The sequence below is a fragment of the Lucilia cuprina genome, chromosome 5 (assembly GCF_022045245.1).
Source record: "Lucilia cuprina isolate Lc7/37 chromosome 5, ASM2204524v1, whole genome shotgun sequence".
Classification (NCBI taxonomy): Eukaryota; Metazoa; Arthropoda; class Insecta; order Diptera; family Calliphoridae; genus Lucilia; species Lucilia cuprina.
The window spans coordinates 26,202,852-26,230,168 of NC_060953.1; the positions used below are offsets into that span (position 1 = coordinate 26,202,852).

Here is a 27,317-nt window from a genome sequence, read left to right on the forward strand (position 1 = left end):
CTAAATGAAAAAAGTCGAAAAATCGACTTTTAACTAAATGCAAAAAGTCGAATTTTCATAAAATGCAAAAAGTCGAAAAGTCGACTTTTCGTTTCAACTATAGAACCCTAGTAGAGACTAACTGAGCCTTAACCATGATCTGCATAAATGTTAATGAATGGGGAATAAAACACGTGGTCAAGAGTTCAACAAAATTTCTTAAACAAATTAATACTATTGTTTGGTAAATAAAATGACCCTGTTTATTTAGATGGGTACTTACGCGGGAATTAGGAGGAAGGGTAAATAAGAAAGGCTTGGGATTTTTTCTTTATAAAACGTTATAATACTTCATATGTGTTTATTGAACTTTTGGGTAAGTATATAAGGTAAGTGTATAGGGTAAGTATTTTTAGGTTATAAATTCAGATTTTATTTTAGTTGTAAGTATTTTTAAAGGTTTTAATGTTTTAATATTGGTTTAGGGTTTTCACAATCTTTTAATTCTTTTAACAATAGATATTAGTTAGTATTTTTAGGTTATAAATTCAGATTTTATTTTAGTTGTAAGTATTTTTAAAGGTTTTAGTGTTTTAATGTTTTAATATTGGTTTAGGGTTTTCACAATCTTTTAATTCTTTTAACAATAGATATAAGTTTTAGATATAAATTTTAATTGGTTTAACTGTGATATAAATTAATTTATTTTTAGTTTTAGGATTTATCACTAATAATAAGTTTTATCACTAGTTGTTATGCTTTTATTTAGGGTTAAGTTTATAATTTATTTATTTACAAACTTTAAAATTTAATTTGCTGTTGTAGGGTTTGTTGTTTTGTTTGTTTGTTTGTTCGCTGTAGCGCACACACTTTTTGTTCTTCACACCGGTTGATTAGAAGTAAGTAAAAAGGCAAAAACTGCAGCTGACGTTCGTATAAAAATGAAGTTGGCTGCAGTTTGGTGTGGGTGCTATTGGACTTCAGTGATGGTAACGTTCAATTTTTCACTGATGTGAACATCCTCCCGGGCCTGGCAACCTGTGAAGAAAAAAAACAATTATTTTTATTTATTCAATAAAAAAGGGTGTAGAGTAATAGGGTAAATTATGCATGTAAAATACTTCATTGTGTGTGGGTTTATTGGGTAGAGGATCCCATGACCAGCCAGCCAAGGGTAGAATCCTGGGCTATAAGTGAGCCCCCGTCGATGTGGATTACATTGGGCTGAAGAATGCTGGTGTATAAATCTCCTCCAATCTCCATAGAGACAGGTTTGTTCGAATAAAATTCGGGGTCAGCAAGTGAGATACGACAAACTTTGTTTTTAATGGCTTCGTCCATTGGGTTTGGGTAAGGGGTTTTTGGAAGATCTTTAACAACTTCCATACAAACCTCGTATCTAACGTTTGATGCTAGATTTGGTCCAATTAACACTTTGACGAAAACCTCGTTGTCGATTGTGAAGGGTTTCAAACTGGTGTCTCGGTTTCCGCTTTCCATGATCATCTGCACAACTACAGTCGGTACGAAGGTTTTCGCCATGGATGTTGTAATTGGTGTGGTTATGGGTGTTGTTGCTAGGGAATGGCGTGGAGCTGGTATGGGTTGAGTTCTTGGGGCTGGAGTTGGTGGTGGGGATCGGTCTTGGAGCAAATTCTTTAAAATCCTATTTGGACCATGTAGGGTTGAGTCATGCTTGCCATCGCATTGTTGGCAACGAGTCTTACTAGGGCATTTTCCAATTAAATGGTTTCTTGCCAAACAATTCACACAGTAGTGTAGGCTGACCGCAGTTTTATATTTTTCTGCCAAATTCATTTTATTGAATTTATGGCAGTTTATTAGCCTATGATCAGCCTTACAAATACCGCAACCATAATATTTTGTTGTTCTTTTGGGGTTATGATGGCTTCGGCTTCCTTTGTGGTGATGCGTATTACGGCGACCAGAGCGACCAGAGTTAGATCCTCGTTTGTTATTGGGTGCCATTCTGTATGGAATTAAAAGATGGTTTATGAAAATGAAATATTATGAATGAATTAGTGTGTTAGGGTGAAGTGTTAAATATGATTCATAATATATTGGGTTAGTATATGGGTTAGTTAAAATAATTAAGGATATTGTTATATTGGGTTAGGGTTTGAGTAAAAGTATTAGACTAATTAACGGGTAAAACAACAATTTTAGTAATTGGTCGTGTTAGAGTTCCAGTTGAAGTTTGTAAGTCAACTACTCTATTTCTACCATCAGAACCAGGGTGTGTTTTGGTCACACATTGGGTGCTAAATTGTCTTGTCTAATTACTACAATATCACCTATTTCAACTTCTCGGGTATTGTTTTTCCACTTATATCTTTTATGGAGCTCTTTAAGATATTCATCTTTCCATCTTTTACAAAAGTTTTGATGTTGTATCTTTAATTTTTGCCATCTGTTAGCCACGGTTATATTATCACTGCTTGTGTCGGGTTCTGTAGGGGTAAGTATGGGTGAGCCAATTAAAAAGTGTCCAGGGGTTAACGGGTTAAGATTCTGAGGGTTTTCACTTGACTGGCTTAAGGGTCTCGAGTTTAGGCATCCTTCTATTCTGGCAAGGAGTGTAGCTAGCTCTTCAAATGTATATTTTAGGGTATTTATTTTCTTTAAATGAGCTTTAAAACTTTTAACTCCTGCCTCCCATAAACCGCCCATGTGTGGTGCACCTGGGGGTATAAAATGCCACGTCAAATTCTGAAAACTGCTAGTGGACGTAACAGATCCTTTTAGCTCTTTAATAAATTCCTGTCGCTCCTTTTTCAATAACTTGCTAGCACCTATGAAATTTGTTCCATTGTCAGAGTAAATGGCGACAGGGCATCCCCGCCTCGAAAAAAATCGAGCGAAGGCTGCCAAAAAGGCTTTAGGGTATTTATTTTCTTTAAATGAGCTTTAAAGCTTTTAACTCCTGCCTCCCATAAACCGCCCATGTGTGGTGCACCTGGGGGTATAAAATGCCACGTCAAATTCTAAAAACTGCTAGTGGACGTAACAGATCCTTTTAGCTGTTTAATAAATTCCTGTCGCTCCTTTTTCAACAACTTGCTAGCACCTATGAAATTTGTTCCATTGTCAGAGTAAATGGCGACAGGGCATCCCCGCCTCGAAAAAAATCGAGCGAAGGCTGCCATAAAGGCCACATTTGGATCGTGTCGGGTATTCACCGAAAAGCTTCTATGAAAAGACGGTTTGGCGATGCAATAGTCAATATTGTCAGGAATCTCTCCTAGACAATTGAGAATGGTTGAGTGACCTGACTGAATCATGTGCCACATACCAATTGTATTGAGAATAATAGCCGCGTTGAGAGCAACCTCTTGGGCCATTAGATCAATAGGTAACCATCCCATCATGACAAAGAGAGCCATTGATGGGGTGGTGCGGAGAGCCACCGTTATCAACAGAGCTGATGTACGAAGGATTACATCAAAATGTTTGCGGTGTGAGTCCTTTTGTACAGACTTCCACCATACAAGTGCACCGTACAATAGTATGGGCTTGACTACCATGTCGAAGAGCCATTTGGTATTCTTGGGGTTTATGCCCCATGATTTGCCAATTGCTCTCTTACACGAGTATAAGGCCGCAGCCGCTTTTGATACTCTAGATTGAGTGTTCAAACGCCATGATAGTTTTGAATCTAGGATTACTCCCAGATATTTAGCACTATCCGATAACTTCAATTCTATCCCATTCAGTCGTGGGAGAGTGAAGGAGGGTATCTTGTACTTCTTAGTGAAGAGAACAAGTTCCGTTTTCGATGGATTTACACCAAGGCCACTGACGTTGCTCCACGTACTGAGTGTCTTGAGTGCAATCTCCATCCTTTGCGATAAAGTATCCAGATATTTGCCAGATACTACTACAGACACATCGTCTGCATATGCAATTACCTTAAATCCCATAGATCTAAGGTCCATGAGAAGTGGGTTCAACGCTAGGTTCCACAGCGTACTGAACCCAAGTGTGTCCCCAGTGATGACATCGCGAGGACGACCTGCCTACCTAACCTAACTGTAATAGTTTCCAAGATAAGCAAATTTTTGTATTTAAATTATATGGGAGGTGCCACGACCCCAAAGGCTAGTCCGCCCACTTTTTATTCCAAATAATTATTTAATTAATATGGGAGGTGCCGCTCCCCTCATGGGTAATCCGCCAATTTATTACCCAAAATATTTACATGGATGTTAAAGTTATTCATGAAAAATTTTTAGGATTCTGATGTAATATGTTCGAAGATAAACAAAGCTTTGTATTTAATTTATATGGAAGCTGCCGCGGCCCCTAACGCTAGACCGCCCACTATTTATTCTCAATAATCATATGTACACAAAGGTGACTCCGACAAAATTTAAGGACTCTAACTGTTATATTATCTCAAATATACGAATTTTATATATCCTTAATATGGGCGTGGCTCCTCGCCCACATAAGTACCTATATAAGTAATAGGTACTTATTCCAGACATACAGGTATTCGTTATGAAAATTTCAAGAAAAGCGCTTCAGCCGTTTAGCAGTCTATAACGTTCAAACATACAAACAAACACACATTCATTATATATATAATATTATATATATAATATATATTATATAATATATATAATATATATAATATATATATATATATATATATATATATATATATATATATATATATATATATATATATATATATATATATATATATATATATATATATATCCTTAATGTTTGTATGTTTATATGCTTGAACGTTATAGACTGCTAAACGGCTGAAGCGATTTTCTTTAAATTTTCATAGCGTATTGCTGTATGTCTGGAATAAGTAATAGGCTACTTCTTATATTTCAATTGTGGGCGAGGAGCCACGCCCACATTAAGGATATATAAAATTCGTATATTTGAGATAATATAACAGTTAGAGTCCTCAAATTTTGTCGGAATCACTTTTGTGTAAATATGATTATTGAGAATAAATAGTGGGCGGTCTAGCGTTAGGGGCCGTGGCACCTCCCATATAAATTAAATACAAAGATTTGTTTATCTTCGAACATATTACATCAGAATCCAAAAATTTTGCATGAATAACTTTAACATCCATGTAAATATTTTGGGTAATAAATTGGCGGATTACCCATGAGGGGAGCGGCACCTCCCATATTAATTAAATAATTATTTGGAATAAAAAGTGTGCGGACTAGCCTTAGGGGGCGTGGCACCTCCCATATAATTTAAATACAAAAATTTGCTTATCTTGGAAACTATTACAGTTAGGTTAGGTAGGCAGGTCGTCCTCGCGATGTCATCACTGGGGACACACTTGGGTTCAGTATTCTGATCCCTTTGTGATACCTGAAACCAGAGGGAACGGTCGGCGTATTAGTACACTTCAACCTAATCACTCTGGTCTCCACCGAACCAGTTTGTCGCACGAATATAGGAGTCTATCTTTCGGATATTATCCTCCGATATATCCGCTAGGTCATGCAGAAAATAGCTACCTAGCAGACCCATTCTGTGATCAGCTAGGGCAGGACAATGACAGCACTAATTGCAATTGCTTGATACGGACAGCAACAGACTTTCAAATTGATATAGGACTTAACTGGAAGTTTATAGTTTTGATTGAATTTTTTGTACATTTATTTAAACTTTTATTAAACTTTTTTTATTTCATTTGTACATTTTGATTTTTAGTTTTGTTTAAATTGAATTTTATTTTTGATTAAAAAATAAACAAACAAAAAATGGGATTTTCAAAGTAAATGTGGTATCTCGATTTAATTAAAATACCAGCAAACGTCAGATGGTTAATATGGCGACAAAAAGAGAGAATGACACTACCTTGATATATTTACCATGAATGGACTTAAGTGATATATGAAATAATGTAAAACAAATGGATTAGTGTATTATGATAAAATGAATTCAATATGATTTATGTATTGTTTTTCTATCTCAATTGTATAATATTTTATATATATTTCTAGAATTAATATTTAAATTTTTTCTTTAAAAAACATAGTTTTTTTCGTACAATTTTGTATAATCTTAAATATTGTACATATTTTATATTAATATTTTTTATAGTTTTATTTTCTATATAGCAATTAAATGAATTTTACTTTCAAGGGCAGGTGCAAGGATCTCTTCAAATTTCTAGCATGAACTTTATGGAACTTTTTCCTGTTGTTGTCTTTAAGGTTACTCTGTTATTACCAGATACTTTGTGCTTCTTGTAAAGTGCCTTGTGCTTAGGTTTTATGTGTTTGTCATAATTATGACTTCCTCACATTCTGCAAAGTTTGTAGGGTCAGATCTTGTTTTATTTAGGCGATCATTAGTGGTTTTTTGATTGTGTTCAATATCTTGGTTTACCTGGTCTCGGAAATTAATTAAGTTCCGGTAATTAAAACGTTCAGATCTATTAAAGAATACATCGAAGAGTTTTTCCTAGTAACCGAATGAAATGTATTGTTGTAACGGTCAACGGGCTTGGCACAACGTATAGGGTATAAGGGGATCCATATGCCACTTTTTTAGGCGGCCTCGAGTTAAAACCACAATATATATTTTTAATTTTTTTCTTGGTTCGGATACTTAGATATGTTGGCTTTAGTTTTATTCCTTTCAATCCTTCCTAAGTTAACCTCATGTACATATTTTTTTATAACTGTTACATTATCTCAAGATAAATGAATTTTTGTATTTAATTAATATGGAAGGTGCCGCTAACCTCATGGGTGTTCCGCCAATTTATTACCCAAAATGTTAACATCGATGTTAAAGTTATTCGTGCAAAAATTTAAGATTCTAACTATAATAGTTTCCAAGATAAACAAATTTTTTTATTTAATTTATATGGGAGGTGTACCGCTCCCTAACGCAAGTCCGTCGACTTTTTATCCCATATAATCATATTGACACTAAAGTGCCTCCGACAAAATTTGAGGACTCTAACTATTATATTATCTCAAGATAAAGGAATTTTTGTATTTAATTAATATGAGAGGTGCCGCTCCTCTCATGGATAGTCCGCCAGTTTATTACTCAAAATGTTTACATGGATGTTAAAGTTATTCGTGCAAAAATTTTAAGATCCTAACTGTAACAGTTTCCAAGATAAACAAATTTTTGTATTTGATTTATATGGGAGGTTCCACGCCCCCTAACACTAGTCCGCCCACTTTTTATCCCGTATAATCATATTGGCACTAAAGTGCCTCCGTAAAATTTTAGGACTCTAACTGTTATATTATCTTAAATATACTAATTTTATATTGTCTTTTTAAGGGCGTGGCTCCTCGCCCACTTGAAAATTCGAAATAAAAAGTAGCCTATTACCAAAGATACGGGAATACGATGTGAAAATTTCAAGAAAATCGGTTCTTAAATTTTTGCACGAATAACTTTAACATCCATGTAAACATTTTGAGTAATAAACTGGCGGACTATCCATGAGAGGAGCGGCACCTCCCATATTAATTAAATACAAAAATTCATTTATCTTGAGATAATATAATAGTTAGAGCCCTCAAATTTTGTCGGAGGCACTTTAGTGTCAATATGATTATATGGGATAAAAAGTCGACGGACTTGCGTTAGGGAGCGGTGCACCTCCCATATAAATTAAATACAAAAATTTGTTTATCTTGGAAACTTTAATAGTTAGAATCTTAAATTTTTGCACGAATAACTTTAACATCCATGTTAACATTTTGGGTAATAAATTGGCGGAACACCCATGAGGTTAGCGGCACCTTCCATATTAATTAAATACAAAAATTCATTTATCTTGAGATAATGTAACAGTTAGAGTCTTCAAATTTTGTCGGGCCACTTTAGTGTCAATATATTATTTAGGATAAAATGTGGGAATGCTATCGTTAAGGGGCGTGGTACCTTCCATATAAATGAAATACAAAAATTCGTTTAATAACATTAACATTCATGTAAACATTTTGGGTAATAAATTGGCGGACCACCCATGAGGGCTTGGAGCCCATATATAAATAAAATAAAAAAATCGTGTGTCTGAGAAATTATTAGAGCTAAAATCTTTAAATTTAACTTGAAGAATTTTGACATCTATCTGAACATTTACCTCCTTATTCACAAATAATATTTTTATTTTATAAATGGTTTATAAATTAGATTTTGTATAAAAAAATGTTTGTTTGTGAATAAGGGGATTAGAGCGAACTTCTAATAAGAACTTGACATCTCCCATATGAATAAAATACAAAATATTGTTTGTCTAGAAAAATTTAGAACTAGATTCATCAAATTTTGCATAAATTACTTCAATATTCATCTGGACATTTTGGAGGAAAAAGGGAAGGCTTTCATCTGGGGAGCTTGAAGCCCTCACATAAATTAGGGTAAAACAAAAATAATTTATATCCCAAGGCATAGGAATATGATTTATTTTTTAAGAATAGAAGTATATATTAAATTTAAGCAAGTATAAGAAATAAATAGATCATTAATGTATTGTTTTAGAATTTAAATGAAATATATTGTCATCAAGAGAAATTATAATAAATCCTTAAGAAAAACTTTATAATTTAGTAACTAAATAAACATCTTTTTATACCCTACACCACTTAAGTATATTGGGTCTGTGCTAATGTTTGTAACGCATAATAATATTGGTCCTATACCCACCTTAAAGTATACCAATCGGCTCAGAATCAGTTTCTGAGTCGATTTAGCTATGTCCGTCCATGTAAACCTTGTAATCAAACTACAGGTTGCAATTTTAAGATAATTCAAAATTGTCCCAGGGACGAACCCTATTGAAAATGGTTAAGATCGGTCCATTATTTCACCTAGCCCCCATACAACTTTACCCCGAATAGGGCTTGTAAACATTGTAATCGAACTACAAGTCGAATTTTTGGAGATAATTATTGAAATTTGGCACATGATCTTCTATTATACCGTAGGCGAAGCCTAGTGAAAATTATTAACATCGATCCATTATTTCACATAGCCCCTATACATCTGTACCCCGAATATAGCTTGTAAACCTTGTGATCAAATAACAGGTCGCAATTTTGGAGATAATTCAATGAAATTTGGCACATGATATTTTATGGTACTGTAGACGAAACCTATTGAAAATAGTTAACATCGGTCCATTATTTCACCTATGCCCCATAGAACTGAACCGAACAAATAGGGCTTTTAATTTCATAATTATGTATAATATACTCGTATTTCGACAAAAAGCTGCAAAACTAAGTTCTATACTAGTCTTGATGACCCTGATGAACTTTATTATTATTCACCCTAGCCCCTCTAAAAAGCGCCCATCAAAAGTTTACTTAAATATCCACAGTTTTATTAAAGAGTAAATGGCTTTAGTATATCTGAGGCAAGGTACAATTCAACTTAAATGCTTTATTATGAAAACTAAAAAAAACTAAATGACATTTTATTTATATACAGATGTATTGTATTATATGGTCGGCCTCGTCCGACTATAACATCTTACTTGTTTGTTATTATGTATTTGATTTCGATTGGGGATCGGAGCACTACGGGTATAAGCTTGTATTCTATATAAAGGCTCAGTTAGTTTGAAAGTTCCGTAACGTTTCCGTTCTGTGACGTTCCGTTGACTGTTTATGTGTAGTTAGTTTATACTTAAGAACGTAGCAGCTGTTTTTAAGAATAAGCAAAAAAAGCAACTCTGATTTGTTGTGTCAAAAACCAGAGTTGATTTTCTTTCTTTGTGTCTAAAGCTAGAGTTGTTTTTTCCATATGTTTACAAATGGCGCTTATATTAAAATAAATAAATAAAAATGAATTTTGAAAGTGATAATATCTCGGAATATTCAGATATTGATGACATGTTTATTGCAACAAATTTTATTAATTTGTGCAAAATGTATAATAAAAATAAAATTAAAATGATTTGACGTTAGCGGAGGTGGTACGCTCGTCCAATTAACGATTTTTTTAAATTTCTTTCTTGGTCTTTTCTTTTTTTCTATGGCATTTATGTTGAAAGTAATGTCAACTTTGATATTTTCTTTGACATATTTCAGAGTTTTATCTCTCTTACTTTATAGTTTTCGCGTTTTTTTTAATTTTAAACTTCATAGCATTTAGTAAAATTTTTTAACAAATATTTACTAATATAAGAAGTACATTAATATTAATGTTTAATTTTAAATTATTTCAATTAATCGTAATAATTAACATTTTTTGGATGTACATTATTTTTAAAACATTAACATCAACATTGTTTACATCTTTTTTGTATTTAATGTCAGCTGTTTATAGCCGTGACTTAACGTTGCGGATTGAATTCTATTTTCTACAGGTTCGTCCGCAACTTCAACGTTACGGCCAAACTAACGACTTACACAGGTTTTCGTAAGCCAAATACGAATCAGCTGATTCATCACGGAACGGAACGTAGAGACTAGGGTTCTATAAATCGACTTTCGAATAATCAAACAATCGACTTTTTGTCGAAAAAGTCGATGTCGACTATTTTGTTCCAAAAAAGTCGATAACTCGACTATCGTCTATGAAAAAAGTCGAAAAGTCGACTTTGTAAATAAAAGTTGAAAAGTCGAAAAAAGTCGAAATGTCGGAAAAAGTCGGAAAAAGTCAAAGAAGTCGAAAAATTAGGAAAAAGTCGAAAATAGTCGGAAAAAGTCGAAAATAGTCGAAAAAAGTCTAAAAGTCGAAAATAGAAAGAAGTCGAAAAACTCAAAAAATTGCAACAAATAGAAAAGATATAAATAAAAATTTTTTATTTAAAATAATAATAAATAATAATAATATAATGTTAAATGGCAACATTATAAATTTACGCTTCTGGCAACTTTATAAATTTTTAACTCTGGTCGGAAAAAGTCGAAAATAGTCGAGAAAAGTCGGAAAGTCAAAAGTCGAAAAAAAGTCGAAAAGTCGGAAAAAGTCGAAAAGTCGGAAAAAGTCAAAAAGTCAACTATTTATAAAATATTAAAAGTCGAAAAATCGACTTTTAACTAAATGAAAAAAGTCGAAAAATCGACTTTTAACTAAATGCAAAAAGTCGAATTTTCATAAAATGCAAAAAGTCGAAAAGTCGACTTTTCGTTTCAACTATAGAACCCTAGTAGAGACTAACTGAGCCTTAACCATGATCTGCATAAATGTTAATGAATGGGGAATAAAACACGTGGTCAAGAGTTCAACAAAATTTCTTAAACAAATTAATACTATTGTTTGGTAAATAAAATGACCCTGTTTATTTAGATGGGTACTTACGCGGGAATTAGGAGGAAGGGTAAATAAGAAAGGCTTGGGATTTTTTCTTTATAAAACGTTATAATACTTCATATGTGTTTATTGAACTTTTGGGTAAGTATATAAGGTAAGTGTATAGGGTAAGTATTTTTAGGTTATAAATTCAGATTTTATTTTAGTTGTAAGTATTTTTAAAGGTTTTAATGTTTTAATATTGGTTTAGGGTTTTCACAATCTTTTAATTCTTTTAACAATAGATATTAGTTAGTATTTTTAGGTTATAAATTCAGATTTTATTTTAGTTGTAAGTATTTTTAAAGGTTTTAGTGTTTTAATGTTTTAATATTGGTTTAGGGTTTTCACAATCTTTTAATTCTTTTAACAATAGATATAAGTTTTAGATATAAATTTTAATTGGTTTAACTGTGATATAAATTAATTTATTTTTAGTTTTAGGATTTATCACTAATAATAAGTTTTATCACTAGTTGTTATGCTTTTATTTAGGGTTAAGTTTATAATTTATTTATTTACAAACTTTAAAATTTAATTTGCTGTTGTAGGGTTTGTTGTTTTGTTTGTTTGTTTGTTCGCTGTAGCGCACACACTTTTTGTTCTTCACACCGGTTGATTAGAAGTAAGTAAAAAGGCAAAAACTGCAGCTGACGTTCGTATAAAAATGAAGTTGGCTGCAGTTTGGTGTGGGTGCTATTGGACTTCAGTGATGGTAACGTTCAATTGTTCACTGATGTGAACATCCTCCGGGCCTGGCAACCTGTGAAGAGAAAAGAACAATTATTTTTATTTATTCAATAAAAATGGTGTAGGGTAATAGGGTAAATTATGCATGTAAAATACTTCATTGTGTGTGGGTTTATTGGGTAGAGGATCCCATGACCAGCCAGCCAAGGGTAGAATCCTGGGCTATAAGTGAGCCCCCGTCGATGTGGATTACATTGGGCTGAAGAATGCTGGTGTATAAATCTCCTCCAATCTCCATAGAGACAGGTTTGTTCGAATAAAATTCGGGGTCAGCAAGTGAGATACGACAAACTTTGTTTTTAATGGCTTCGTCCATTGGGTTTGGGTAAGGGGTTTTTGGAAGATCTTTAACAACTTCCATACAAACCTCGTATCTAACGTTTGATGCTAGATTTGGTCCAATTAACACTTTGACGAAAACCTCGTTGTCGATTGTGAAGGGTTTCAAACTGGTGTCTCGGTTTCCGCTTTCCATGATCATCTGCACAACTACAGTCGGTACGAAGGTTTTCGCCATGGATGTTGTAATTGGTGTGGTTATGGGTGTTGTTGCTAGGGAATGGCGTGGAGCTGGTATGGGTTGAGTTCTTGGGGCTGGAGTTGGTGGTGGGGATCGGTCTTGGAGCAAATTCTTTAAAATCCTATTTGGACCATGTAGGGTTGAGTGATGCTTGCCACCGCATTGTTGGCAACGAGCCTTACTAGGGCATTTTCCAATTAAATGGTTTCTTGCCAAACAATTCACACAGTAGTGTAGGCTGACCGCAGTTTTATATTTTTTCTGCCAAATTCATTTTATTGAATTTATGGCAGTTTATTAGCCTATGATCAGCCTTACAAATACCGCAACCATAATATTTTGTTGTTCTTTTGGGGTTATGATGGCTTCGGCTTCCTTTGTGGTGATGCGTATTACGGCGACCAGAGCGACCAGAGTTAGATCCTCGTTTGTTATTGGGTGCCATTCTGTATGGAATTAAAAGATGGTTTATGAAAATGAAATATTATGAATGAATTAGTGTGTTAGGGTGAAGTGTTAAATATGATTCATAATATATTGGGTTAGTATATGGGTTAGTTAAAATAATTAAGGATATTGTTATATTGGGTTAGGGTTTGAGTAAAAGTATTAGACTAATTAACGGGTAAAACAACAATTTTAGTAATTGGTCGTGTTAGAGTTCCAGTTGAAGTTTGTAAGTCAACTACTCTATTTCTACCATCAGAACCAGGGTGTGTTTTGGTCACACGTCCAAGTAACCATTCATTGGGTGCTAAATTGTCTTGTCTAATTACTACAATATCACCTATTTCAACTTCTCGGGTATTGTTTTTCCACTTATATCTTTTATGGAGCTCTTTAAGATATTCATCTTTCCATCTTTTACAAAAGTTTTGATGTTGTATCTTTAATTTTTGCCATCTGTTAGCCACGGTTATATTATCACTGCTTGTGTCGGGTTCTGTAGGGGTAAGTATGGGTGAGCCAATTAAAAAGTGTCCAGGGGTTAACGGGTTAAGATTCTGAGGGTTTTTCACTTGACTGGCTTAAGGGTCTCGAGTTTAGGCATCCTTCTATTCTGGCAAGGAGTGTAGCTAGCTCTTCAAATGTATATTTTAGGGTATTTATTTTCTTTAAATGAGCTTTAAAACTTTTAACTCCTGCCTCCCATAAACCGCCCATGTGTGGTGCACCTGGGGGTATAAAATGCCACGTCAAATTCTGAAAACTGCTAGTGGACGTAACAGATCCTTTTAGCTCTTTAATAAATTCCTGTCGCTCCTTTTTCAATAACTTGCTAGCACCTATGAAATTTGTTCCATTGTCAGAGTAAATGGCGACAGGGCATCCCCGCCTCGAAAAAAATCGAGCGAAGGCTGCCAAAAAGGCTTTAGGGTATTTATTTTCTTTAAATGAGCTTTAAAGCTTTTAACTCCTGCCTCCCATAAACCGCCCATGTGTGGTGCACCTGGGGGTATAAAATGCCACGTCAAATTCTAAAAACTGCTAGTGGACGTAACAGATCCTTTTAGCTGTTTAATAAATTCCTGTCGCTCCTTTTTCAACAACTTGCTAGCACCTATGAAATTTGTTCCATTGTCAGAGTAAATGGCGACAGGGCATCCCCGCCTCGAAAAAAATCGAGCGAAGGCTGCCATAAAGGCTTGGGTAGACAAATCAGATGTTGGCTCCAAGTGGATGGCCTTTGTTGCAAAGCAAACAAAAACACAAACGAAACCTTTCGTTATTTTACAAGTTCTGCCACTGTATGCTTTGACGTCAAATGGTCCTGCAAAATCAACGCCAACATTTGTAAAAGCTTTATCTATTTGGGTTCTTTCTGGTGGCAACGCCGCCATAAATTGGGTTGTCTGTCTATTCCTATATCTTATGCAGGGTGAGCATTTGTTAATAACACTACTAATCAGATTCTTAAGTTTGGGAATCCAATATCCTGATCGGATTATTCTCAACATAAGTTGATTTCCACCATGCAGGGTTACCAGGTGGACGTGTTGTACTAGTAATTTAGCAAATGCACTTTTATAGGGTATTAATATTGGGTGTCTTTCGGAATAGGACAAACTGTTGGAATTTGCTAGTCTACCATTTGCACGCATTATCTTTGCAGAATGTAAAAATTGCGTTAGGGTAAGCAGGTCACTTTTGTTGGGTACAGGGTATTTTCTCTTCAAACAGTTATATTCGTTGTTGAAATATTCTGTCTGACAAAGAATAATAAGTCTATTACGGGTAGATTTGATCTCTGACGCATCAAGTTCAATACTTGGGTAGGTAGTTAATAATCGTAGTCTATCATTGACTAGTTGTGGGTTATTTCGATCAAGAATAAATCTATCATTTCGAATTGTATTTCTTCGGGTATATGATGCGCGATCACAAAATCGATAGACATATGTCATTACTCTTAGAGCTTTTGACAATTTCGAAAATCTTGATAATATATCTGGGTTTTCAGTATGGGTGGGTATTTACTGTCGTAGCAAACGACTGACTAACTTTAGCTTCAGCTTGAGTAATGAAGTGTTTATTTGTTGTTGGCCACTTCGACGCGACTTCTTTCAACCACGATGGTCCATTCCACCATAAAGTGTCATCTTTTAACTCATCAGCATTACATCCTCGGCTAGCAACATCGGCAGGATTATCGTGCGAAGCAACATGATACCAATTTTCAACACCGACAGTCTGGATTATTGTAGAAACTCGGTTTGCTACAAATGTGTTCCACAAATTAGGGTGTTTACTAAGCCAGGCCAAAACTATAGATGAGTCGGTCCAGAAATACGTCTGACGTAAGGGTAGGTTGAGTTGGGTGAGTAAATTATGTGTCATATTTGCCAACAACACTGCACCACAAAGTTCAAGTTTTGGTAACGAGATTACTTTGATTGGCGCAACTCTCGTCTTAGCAAAGAGTAGGGTTACGGAATTAGGTTCGTTTATGGGTGTTACTCGTGCATACAGACATGCAGAGTATGCTTTTTCAGAAGCATCTGAAAAACCATGAAACTCAATTTTTGCTGAAGGTGAAAAGTTAATCCATCTTGGAATACGAATTCTATTAATATTATCGTAGAACTGCAAAAACTCTTGTCATTTTATAAGGGTGAGTGGGTTAAGACATTCATCCCAAGCTGTATTATCTTGCCAAATTTGCTGCATAATAATCTTGGCAGATATAACAATTGGCGCTAACCAACCAGCTGGGTGAAAAAGACGAGCAATGTCTGATAACACAGTTCGCTTTGTGTATGCTGATTTTCTTTCAATTAAGGGTACATTAAAGAAAAACGTATCTCCTTTAGCATTCCATCGGATTCCTAACGTTTTAGCATTATTTGATTCGGGTAGGGTAAGTAAATCAACATCGAGTAGATGTTCTTCAGGTAATTTGTGCAATAATTCCTTTGTATTGGAAATCCACTTTCTTAAAGGAAAACCAGCAGAGTCTAGAGCCGAGATCAATTGGGTTTGAGCTTTTTGAGCTTCTTCAATTGTATGACCACCGGCTAAGACATCATCAACATACATGTTGTTTCGCAATATTTGCGAAGCTATAGGGTGGGTATTTTGAATGTCATCGGCTAATTTGTGTAGGGTTCTAATAGCCAAATAAGGTGCACAGTTAACACCAAATGTAACTGTTTGCAGTTCATAATCTTGAATGGGTTCGTTGACGCTTTTACGGAATAATATCCGTTGGAAGCATAATTTGCCGGTACATTTTTGTAATGTCGGCATTATAAACTATCTTGTAAAAGCGCCATTTGAAGATAAGTACAACTAAATCTTGTTGTAGGGTAGGACCGGTGTGTAGGGTATCATTAAGACTGTTGCTGTTCGAGTTTTTGCTAGATGCATTAAATACAACCCGAACTTTTGTCGTAACACGATCAAGTTTAACAACAGCGTGATGGGGTAAATAATAATGGGTGTTTGAAGGAGTGTTTGGGTTATATTTAATTGGTTTCATATGACCTAAATCGATATACTCTTGTAGCACGTTGTCATATTCCATTTTAAGCTCTGGCTTTTTCATTAAACTTTTCTCGTTACGTAGAAATTGAGCCATATCAACGTGTCTAGAGTTTCCTAACTCAACAGGAGGGTATATTTTGCAAATTAAGCTGCCGGAAAAGAATTTTTCGTTTGGAACAAACATTATTCAATTCAGAATATATTTTCCTCACAAATATTAATATCTTTATTTTTACTATAATATAAACATTTTACAAAAATTTTTCATCATGGTTTTTGACATTTACGAAAAACAAAAGCAAAAACAAAATACATGGGAAATGTTGTTGTTGCAGAACTGCCACCACCTTATCTGAATTCGCCTTGAATTAGTGTTTAACCCAAATAAAATGCTTAGAAATATATGCAAGATTTTGTTTTGCAAATAAAAATTTTTATTAAACATTTGTCGCCATAAAACACACATCGGCAGAGCGTAAATTTTTCTTCCCACACTAACTCTACTTCACTTTGTGTTTTTGCATTCCATGCACTGAAAGAAAAGTTTGTAAATTTTTTTTACTGTTTTTAGTGTAGTGACTTCACTACATTACAGTGTACTGTATAATAAATAACAAAAAAACATTAACATTACCTAATTTTTTATGAATAGGATTGGAAAAAATTTGAACACGATCTATTATTTGCATTTATTTGCAATTTTCAATACGAAATGAATCTTAATACATTCTCCATGTAAATAAAAGTAAAGAAATAATGGAAGATTTTGAAAAATGTAACAAAAAACGGATCGTTAGGTGTAAAAAAATATCTCATCCATTTAACTCATTACCTATTGTTCTTAGCAAAATGTGTCCCAAATAGTTCCGATAGCTATTTATGCAATCTTTCGAAAAAAATTAAAAAAAAAATAATAAAATATTTTTAATTTTTTTTAATCAAAAACATTTTTGACTTTTTTTTTTTAAATGGGCCCTTTTTATTTCTTTTGTTTTATTTTTTTAAGAAAGCTTAAGTCTACGAGTGGGATATCTGTCAAAAAAATATTTTGTAACTCAAGATTTAAAATATTTGAATTTTTTTGCAAAATCAAAAACTTTGTTGATTTTGCTCAGAAGAAAGCTTATGTGTTTTCCTTTAACACCCTTTCTGTCGCTTTGTGGGATGCGAGTGGGATATCTATAAAAAAATGTTGTGCAACTCAAGACATACAATTTTTTACCTTTTTTTGAAAAATCAAAAACTTTTTTGACTTTTTTTCCAAAATGGACTCTTTTTTTAATTAATTTTTTTTTAAAAAGAAAGCTGAAGTCTTTTCCTTTAAAACCTTTTTGGTCGCTTAGTGGGATGTAACTCAAGACAAAGGTTTTTAAACTTGCACTATTTTAATTTTTTTCATTTGGACTCTTTCATTTTGGAAAAAAAAGTCAAATAGGTTTTTGATTTTTGAAAAAAAGTAAAAAATTGTATGTCTTGAGTTACAAAACATTTTTTTATAGATATCCCACTCGCATCCCACTAATCGACAAAAAGGGTGTTAAAGGAAAACACATAAGCTTTCTTCTGAGCAAAAAATTAAAAAATCTGTCCATTTTTTTTTAAAGTCTACAAAGTTTTTGATTTTGCAAAAAATTTAAAATCTTGAGTTACAAAATATTTTTTTGGTAGATATCCCACTCGCATCCCACTAAGCGACCATATAGGTTGCTTAGAAAAAGATTTAAGCTTTCTTAAAAAAATAGAAATGGCCCATTTGGAAAAAAAAGAAGTCCAAAATATTTTTGATTTAAAAAAATCAAAAATATTTTATTAAATTTTTTAATAATAGGTAATAAGTTACTTTTTTAAGAAAAACACCTGCATGACCAAAATGTTTAGCTTTATTTTTGTGGACTGTATTTTTTATCAATATAGCCGTTTCTTTTTTAAAGGCTCGATTGGACCAATGTTTATATAGGGGTTAGAGGGAGATGGGTAGATGGGTACTTACGCGGGAATTAGGAGGAAGGGTAAATAAGAAAGGCTTGGGATTTTTTCTTTATAAAACGTTATAATACTTCATATGTGTTTATTGAACTTTTGGGTAAGTATATAAGGTAAGTATATAAGGTAAGTATTTTTAGGTTATAAATTCAGATTTTATTTTAGTTGTAAGTATTTTTAAAGGTTTTAGGGTTTTAATGTTTTAATATTGGTTTAGGGTTTTCACAATCGTTTAATTCTTTTAACAATAGATATAAATTTTAATTGGTTTAACTGTGATATAAATTAAGAAAATTAAGATTTCCACTAGATTTAGTATTTATTTTTAGTTTTAGGATTTATCACTAATTATAAGTTTTATCACTAGTTGTTATGCTTTTATTTAGGATTAAGTTCATAATTTATTTATTTACAAACTTTAAAATTAAATTTGCCGTTGTAGGGTTTGTTGTTTTGTTTGTTTGTTTGTTCGCTGTGGCGCACACACTTTTTGTTCTTCACACCGGTTGATTAGAAGTAAGTAAAAAGGCAAAAACTGCAGCTGACGTTCGTATAAAAATGAAGTTGGCTGCAGTTTAGTGTGGGTGCTATTGGACTTCAGGGATGGTAACGTTCAATTGTTCACTGATGTGAACAGACCCTAACTGGTTCATTTCGCATGAATGGCTCTTTATTACTTTTTTGTATTTTGTAAAATAATGTTGTATGTAATTAAAATTGCATTTACAAATTTTTAATAATAGTATTTTTTCTAACGTAACATCATAATTGCATGATCATATTTAAAATAAATATGTAAAATTTTAAATCTTGAGTTACAAAATATTTTTTTATAGATATCCCACTCGCATCCCACTAAGCGACCAAAAAGGTTTTAAAGGAAAAGACTTAAGCTTTATTTTGAAACAAAAAAAATTAATAAAAAAAGAGTCCATTTTGGAAAAAAAGTCAAAAAAGTTTTTGATTTTTCAAAAAAAAAGTAAAAAATTGTATGTCTTGAGTTGCAAAACATTTTTTTATAGATATCCCACTCGCATCCCACTAAGCGACAAAAAGGGTGTTAAAGGAAAACACATAAGCTTTCTTCTGAGCAAAATCAACAAAGTTTTTGATTTTGCAAAAAAATTCAAAAATTTTAAATCTTGAGTTACAAAATATTTTTTTGATAGATATCTCACTCGTATCCCACTAAGCGACCAAAAAGGTCGCTTAGGAAAAGACTTAAGCTTTCTTAAAGAAAAATAAAAGAAAAGAAATAAAAAGGACCCATTTTAAAAAAAAGTCAAAAATGTTTTTGATTAAAAAAAATTAAAAATATTTTTTATTTTTTTTTTTTTAATTTTTTTTCGAAAGATTGCATAAATAGCTATCTAAACTATTTGGGACACATTTTGCTAAGAACAATAGGTAATGAGTTAAATGGATGAGATATTTTTTTACACCTAACGATCCATTTTTTGTTACATTTTTCAAAATCTTCCATTATTTCTTTACTTTTATTTACATGGAGTATGTAACAGTAAAAAAATTTACAAACTTTTCTTTCAGTGCATGGAATGCAAAAACACAAAGTGCAGTAGAGTTAGTGTGGGAAGAAAAATTTACGCTCTGCCGATGTGTGTTTTATGGCGACAAACAAATGTTTAATAAAAATTTTTATTTGCAAAACAAAATCTTGCATATATTTCTAAGCATTTTATTTGGGTTAAACACTAATTCAAGGCGAATTCAGATAAGGTGGTGGCAGTTCTGCAACAACAACATTTCCCATGTATTTTGTTTTTGCTTTTGGTTTTTGTAAATGTCAAAAACCATAAGTACGTCTAATTCATTTGATGAAAAATTTTTGTAAAATGTTTATATTATAGTAAAAATAAAGATATTAATATTTGTGAGGAAAATATATTCTGAATTGAATAATGTTTGTTCCAAACGAAAAATTCTTTTCCAGCAGCTTAATTTGCAAAATTTAAGTAAGTGCTTTAAGTTAAGTAAAACTTAATTTTTTGTGGAAAACAAACATAAAAAGTACATATTCATGAAAATATTCTATTGCGAATGAATTTGTTTCGAATGGATAATTCTACTCCGACGAAGTAATTTTCAATATTTGGCCATAATGTAGCAGCCGCCCGACTTGTTCAAAAGGTACTAAATTAAAAATGTATTTTTTTACGTTATTTTTTTGTGTGTTGTTAATGGAATTTTATATGCTAGTGAATAAAACTATTAGTTAATTATCTTTTGAAAAAGATATTTTATCTTAAAACATATTATAAACACGTATTTTTGTAATTTTTTCTGCACTAAAGCAAAAAGAAAAAAAGTATGTAAAATACTTTTTTAATTTTCAATACGAAAATGTACAATTTTTCTGTTTTCAGTTTTAATTAAAATGAAATGTCAAAGAATAAAAAATATTTTTTTTCGTTTGTTAAATATAAATTATTTTCGGGGTTTTAAATAAATGAAAGGTGTTGCAAAAAATAATAAACGTTAAGTTTAAGTGATAAGAAAAACTAAGAAGTGTAATATCCTCGTAATTTTGCGAAGAAAATTTGAAGTTATTGTTCTCACAAGTTTGTTTTATTCTCTCAGAGATCGTATGTGTGAAGAGAATAATTTTTTTTTTTTTGAAAACCGCTGCAGTTTCGCCTATATGTACTACTATATGCACTAATTTATAAATATTTAATAAAGATATTAATGGGTTATTGTAGGAATTTTGTATGGAAACGGGGCTAATTAAATAGTTGTCAAAGTATTGATATTATTATTCAAATACTCTAAAATATTTTATTAAATTACATATTTATTTTAAATATGATCATGCAATTATGATCATATTTAAAATAAATAATTTCTTAAACAAATTAATACTATTGTTTGGTAGATAAAATGACCCTAAGTGGTTCATTTCGCGTGAACGGCTCTTTATTACTTTTTTGTATTTTGTAAAATAATGTTGTATGTAATTGAAATTGCATTTACAAATTTTTAATACTAGTATTTTTTCTAACGTAACATCATAATTGCATGATCATATTTAAAATAAATATGTAATTTAATAAAATATTTTAGAGTATTTGAATAATAATATCAATACTTTGACAACTATTTAATTAGCCCCGTTTCCATACAGTAGTACATATAGGCGAAACTGCAGCGGTTTTCAAAAAAATTTTATTCTCTTCACACATACGATCTCTGAGAGAATAAAACAAACTTGTGAGAACTAAACGCACTCACTAAACTTCAAATTTTCTTCGCAAAATTACGAGGATATTACACTTCTTAGTTTTTCTTATCACTTAAACTTAACGTTTATTATTTTTTGCAACACCTTTCATTTATTTAAAACCCCGAAAATAATTTATATTTAACAAACGAAAAAAAATATTTTTTATTCTTTGTCATTTCATTTTAATTAAAACTGAAAACAGAAAAGTTGTAAATTTTCGTATTGAAAATTAAAAAAGTATTTTACATACTTTTTTTCTTTTTGCTTTAGTGCAGAAAAAATTACAAAAATACGTGTTTATAATATGTTTTAAGATAAAATATCTTTTTCAAAAGATAATTAACTAATAGTTTTATTCACTAGCATATAAATTCCATTAACAACACACAAAAAAATAACGTAAAAAATACATTTTTAATTTAGTACCTTTTGAACAAGTCGGGCGGCTGCTACATTATGGCCAAATATTGAAAATTACTTCGTCGGAGTAGAATTATCCATTCGAAACAAATTCATTCGTAATAGAATATTTTCATGAATATGTACTTTTTATGTTTGTTTTCCACAAAAAATTAAGTTTTACTTAACTTAAAGCACTTACTTAAATTTTGCAAATTAAGCTGCTGAAAAGAATTTTTCGTTTGGAACAAACATTATTCAATTCAGAATATATTTTCCTCACAAATATTAATATCTTTATTTTTACTATAATATAAACATTTTACAAAAATTTTCATCAAATGAATTAGACGTACTTATGGTTTTTGACATTTACAAAAACCAAAAGCAAAAACAAAATACATGGAAATGTTGTTGTTTGCAGAACTGCCACCACCTTATCTGAATTCGCCTTGAATTAGTGTTTAACCCAAATAAAATGCTTAGAAATATATGCAAGATTTTGTTTTGCAAATAAAAATTTTTATTAAACATTTGTTTGTCGCCATAAAACACACATCGGCAGAGCGTAAATTTTTCTTCCCACACTAACTCTACTGCACTTTGTGTTTTTTGCATTCCATGCACTGAAAGAAAAGTTTGTAAATTTTTTTACTGTTACATACTCCATGTAAATAAAAGTAAAGAAATAATGGAAGATTTTGAAAAATGTAACAAAAAATGGATCGTTAGGTGTAAAAAAATATCTCATCCATTTAACTCATTACCTATTGTTCTTAGCAAAATGTGTCCCAAATAGTTTAGATAGCTATTTATGCAATCTTTCGAAAAAAAATTAAAAAAAAAAAAATAAAAAATATTTTTAATTTTTTTTAATCAAAAACATTTTTGACTTTTTTTTAAAATGGGTCCTTTTTATTTCTTTTCTTTTATTTTTCTTTAAGAAAGCTTAAGTCTTTTCCTAAGCGACCTTTTTGGTCGCTTAGTGGGATACGAGTGAGATATCTATCAAAAAAATATTTTGTAACTCAAGATTTAAAATTTTTGAATTTTTTTGCAAAATCAAAAACTTTGTTGATTTTGCTCAGAAGAAAGCTTATGTGTTTTCCTTTAACACCCTTTTTGTCGCTTAGTGGGATGCGAGTGGGATATCTATAAAAAAATGTTTTGCAACTCAAGACATACAATTTTTTACTTTTTTTTTGAAAAATCAAAAACTTTTTTGACTTTTTTTCCAAAATGGACTCTTTTTTTATTAATTTTTTTTGTTTCAAAATAAAGCTTAAGTCTTTTCCTTTAAAACCTTTTTGGTCGCTTAGTGGGATGCGAGTGGGATATCTATAAAAAAATATTTTGTAACTCAAGATTTAAAATTTTTGAATTTTTTTGCAAAATCAAAAACTTTGTTGACTTTTTTTAAAAAATGGACCCATTTCATTGTTAAAATATCAGGTGCTGAATCTAATAACGCCAAGAAAGGATTGACAAAAAAAAGCAGCTAATAAAGGTGACAAAAGTATGGATATTTGAAAATTTAAAAACTTCATAAATTAAGTATAAAAATAGTTATTATATAAATTGATCTATTGTGATTAAGATTAAATTTTACAAAATTATTCATCTTTATATTATTATTAATATTATATATTAAATTAATTATTATTACAAATTAGTTAAAAGTCGATTTTTCGAGTTTTTTGATTTAATTAAAAGTATATATATATATATATATATATATATATATATATGTATATATATATATATATATATATAAATATATATAATATAATATATATATATATATAATATATATATATATATAATATAATATATATATATATAATATATATATATATATATATATAATATATATATAATATATATATATATATATAATATATATATATATATATATATATATATATATTATGACTACAATATATTTAATTGCTCCCATTCGAAATATTTCCAGTATTTTTGCTAAAAATATTTACCAATACAAACTATTGCATATTACAGCTTACAGACAAATATAAAATGTTTTCACATACTATATATTACGCAGCAACTCGCTAACGTATTTATAATACCCACATATGCTTCATATGCCTTGCCTATAATATTCAAAACTTTTTCTACACAAATTATTCGAAGTCAACAATATTGAAGCAGTAATATACGAACATGAAATGTACGCAAGCAGAGCATATATGTATGTGCCAACGAAAACACGAAACAAAACGATAGTCGCGACTATCAGGTTACAATATTTATACTATCAAACTTAAATATTATTTACTATAGGAAATGACTTATGGTCTAAAATTTTACATTTCATTTTGAACTTGAAAAATTATAAAATGTGAAAAATGTATGCAACATATAACCAAATTTTATTTAGAAAATAATTGAAAACGTTTATATCTATGTATGTTTAATGTATATTATGGGAAAAATTTATGCATGAAATAACCAAATTTTAATTAGAAAATTTTTTAATTGAATTATGTAGGATTTATTAAATTTATGTGTAATTTTTATGTGGAGTATTAAAATGTATGAATTTGTATTGATTGTAAAAAGTAATATAATTAGAAAAAATTATATAAATACTTAGAGGATCATATGAATGTAAAAATATATTCAAATATGTATGTAAAAAATTGAAAAGTCTACAAAACCATTTATATCTTTTGTATATACATACATACATACATACATACATACATACATACATACATACATACATATGTGTGTAAGTATGTGTGAAACAATAACAAAAAAAAAATAATGACCTGGAACTTTTCTTTCCTACTTTTAACGCACATTCCATAAGTAGGTCATTTGTTGCTTTACCTTTGAATTAGTTGTGGAAAGAAGATGTAATTGTAATGATTGCATTTATACACAAAAAATAATTGGTATGTATACAAATAGGTTATTTAAGAAAATATTTTTACTATTAAATGTTAACCTATTACACAATATTGTTGCAGCTGACTTTTACGTTATGGCTTAATTTTGAAATTTATTAAATGTTAACAAATTAAACAATATTGTTTTATATATACACTATGTAGATAAAGAGATTAACTAAAAAAAGTCTGTTCCGGAACGCTTTCTATAACAAAACCCATATGAGGTATTTACCTGTGCGGCGGCTGCTACATTATGGCCAAATATTGAAAATTACTCCGCCGGAGTAGAATTATCCATTCGCAACAAATATTCATTCATTCGTTATATATTATTTTCATGAATATGTACTTTTTTATGTTTATTTTTCACAAAAAATAAGTTTTACTTTACTTAAGGCACTTACTTAAATTTTGCAAATTAAGCTGCTGGAATAGAATTTTTCGTTTGAAACAAACATTGTTCAATTCAGAATATATTTTCCTCATAAATTTTAATATCTTTATCATTATTTTTTAATATAAAATAAACATTTTACCAAAATTTTTCATCAAATGAATTCGCCGAATTTATGGTTTTTGACATTTACGAAAACCAAAAGCAAAAACAAAATACATGGGTAATGTTGTTGTTTCAGAACTGCCACCACCTTATCTGAATCAAGGTATATTAATTTTATAAGGTAGAGTCATCGGCGAATTCAGAATACCGAGCGAATTGGTTATATTTTTTTATATGTAGTTTGACATTGTGCCTGCACTTGAAGGCGAATTGGCTGTCAGGGAAAAATGTCAAAAACAGCTGACAAATAAATCAAAGCGAATTTTTGTTAAACAAAAAATGTTTATAAATTTGAATCTGTTTGTAATTTAATTTGATGTTTTTAAAAATAAAACTAATTTCGTGTAGTATTATTATTGGTTTTAAAACTTAAACGAATTTAACAGCATACATTTTGTCTTTAATCACACAATTTCACTTTAATCACAAATTTGACATTAACAAAATGAAAACAAAGTTTGACATTTACAAAATGTAAACAAAGTTTGACATTAATTCTACACCATGGCGAAAAATGAACATAGTAGCAAAAACGATCAGCTGTTCTGATAACACTACCTTATAATTAATATATCATGATCTGAATTCGCCTTGCTTTGACAGCTACGTAAACCAGGCGAATTAAGAAAAAAATTATCAGCTGATTGAATTAAACCACCTTATATGAATTCGTCTTGAACACCACCTTATATGAATTCACCTTTTAAAACACGTTCTATTTCTTTTAAAACATTTTAAATACATTGAAATGGACAAGCGAACACCAAAAAATCTCCAGGTTTGCATTGTTGTAATTTTATGAATTTATAATAGAAATAATTGTTTTTCAGGATCTTTTGAGGTTCGCAATAAGTCAGAAGCATACTGAAGGAAATGAGTGTATTAAAATCGACGAGGATGTAAGTTAAGTAAACATTTAAAAAATGGACCGTAAAACCAAATACTATTATTACAACAAATTTTGGAAAACTTTAATCTTATAACCCGTATGTTTGCTGATATTCTACTTGTTAAAAAACATTTTATGAACAGTCAGAATTCGGGCAGGGGACTTCTGCCCAGTTGTTGGTAAATACTGGCCTTTTTGGGGTATTACAAAATATAATTTTAACTGTATGTTCAGCTCCAACAAGTTTCCCAAGATTTTATATAAAAATAAAGCAAATGTATTTCAAATTTATTAGAGATGAAGATCTCTTTTTATTTAAACCAAAATATTACCTTGTAGAAGTAGATGGTTTTGTAAATGTAATTGCACGTAGTGCTTGTGTCGTAGACAAATCAAAAAGTGATTTATAATGTCAAACGAAACAAGCATAAATTTGTTGCCAAACAATATTTAAGCACCGTTAGCGGTTACTCGTTAGAATCTTCCAACAAAGTTGCAAAAGGGAAGCTTTATAGGACTCTAACGTTGTTATAAATAGTATTTCAAAAAGGTAGTTAAATCAATTTTAAATTAAACACTGTAAAATTATTTGTCCTAAAGACTTATGGCTGTATTAATACAAATTTATTTTGGGTTTATTAACCATAATTCACAAAAATTGTATTCATAAACGTCAAACAGCCTAAAATACCAACCATGATGTAATAAGTAAGGTGATAGCGTTTAGGCAACAACCGCAACAAACACAATACTTTATGTTTGTTTAGAGCATACATCGGCAGAGTGTAAAATATTCTTCCCACACTAACGCT

The 27,317-nt window shown here is 31.0% G+C and overlaps 2 protein-coding genes and 1 long non-coding RNA gene across 5 annotated transcripts; 1 reads left to right on the forward strand and 2 right to left on the reverse strand.

The window, feature by feature from the left end:
* Positions 1-248: 248 nt before the first annotated feature.
* On the reverse strand, positions 249-2,231 carry LOC124420322. Of its 3 annotated transcripts, none has more exons than XM_046952735.1 (2): positions 1,372-2,231; positions 249-1,017 (listed from the first exon to the last, which is right to left on the reverse strand). In XM_046952735.1, exons 1-2 carry the CDS (start codon positions 1,966-1,968, stop codon positions 976-978), a joined length of 639 nt encoding a protein of 212 aa, XP_046808691.1. In that variant the 5' UTR covers positions 1,969-2,231; the 3' UTR covers positions 249-975. The 3 variants fall into 3 exon arrangements, with proteins under 3 accessions (XP_046808691.1, XP_046808690.1, XP_046808692.1); XM_046952734.1 differs by having other exon boundaries at positions 1,101-2,213; XM_046952736.1 differs by having other exon boundaries at positions 1,707-1,968.
* Positions 2,114-15,370, reverse strand: LOC124420210. Its single transcript, XM_046952419.1, has 3 exons — positions 15,011-15,370; positions 13,242-13,536; positions 2,114-2,232 (listed from the first exon to the last, which is right to left on the reverse strand). Exons 1-3 carry the CDS (start codon positions 15,368-15,370, stop codon positions 2,138-2,140), a joined length of 750 nt encoding a protein of 249 aa, XP_046808375.1. The 3' UTR covers positions 2,114-2,137.
* A 10,918-nt stretch (positions 15,371-26,288) lies between these two features.
* LOC111690101 lies at positions 26,289-26,801 on the forward strand. The gene is made up of 2 exons (XR_002762893.2): positions 26,289-26,394; positions 26,447-26,801. It is a non-coding gene; the product is annotated as an uncharacterized LOC111690101 (long non-coding RNA).
* The last annotated feature ends 516 nt before the right edge of the window (positions 26,802-27,317 follow it).

What these genes read in the sequence shown, in the direction of transcription:
- LOC124420322 (XM_046952734.1), bottom strand. Translation starts at nt 1,968, where the DNA reads ATGGCACCCAATAACAAACGAGGATCTAACTCTGGTCGCTCTGGTCGC.
- LOC124420210 (XM_046952419.1), bottom strand. Translation starts at nt 15,370, where the DNA reads ATGACACATAATTTACTCACCCAACTCAACCTACCCTTACGTCAGACG. An exon ending in GTCAGTCGTTTGCTACGACA is followed by an intron (nt 13,537 to 15,010) that starts GTAAATACCCAC and finishes AAAAACCCTCAG; the next exon opens with AATCTTAACCCGTTAACCCC. An exon ending in TGTGACCAAAACACACCCTG is followed by an intron (nt 2,233 to 13,241) that starts GTTCTGATGGTA and finishes AAACACACCCTG; the next exon opens with GTTCTGATGGTAGAAATAGA.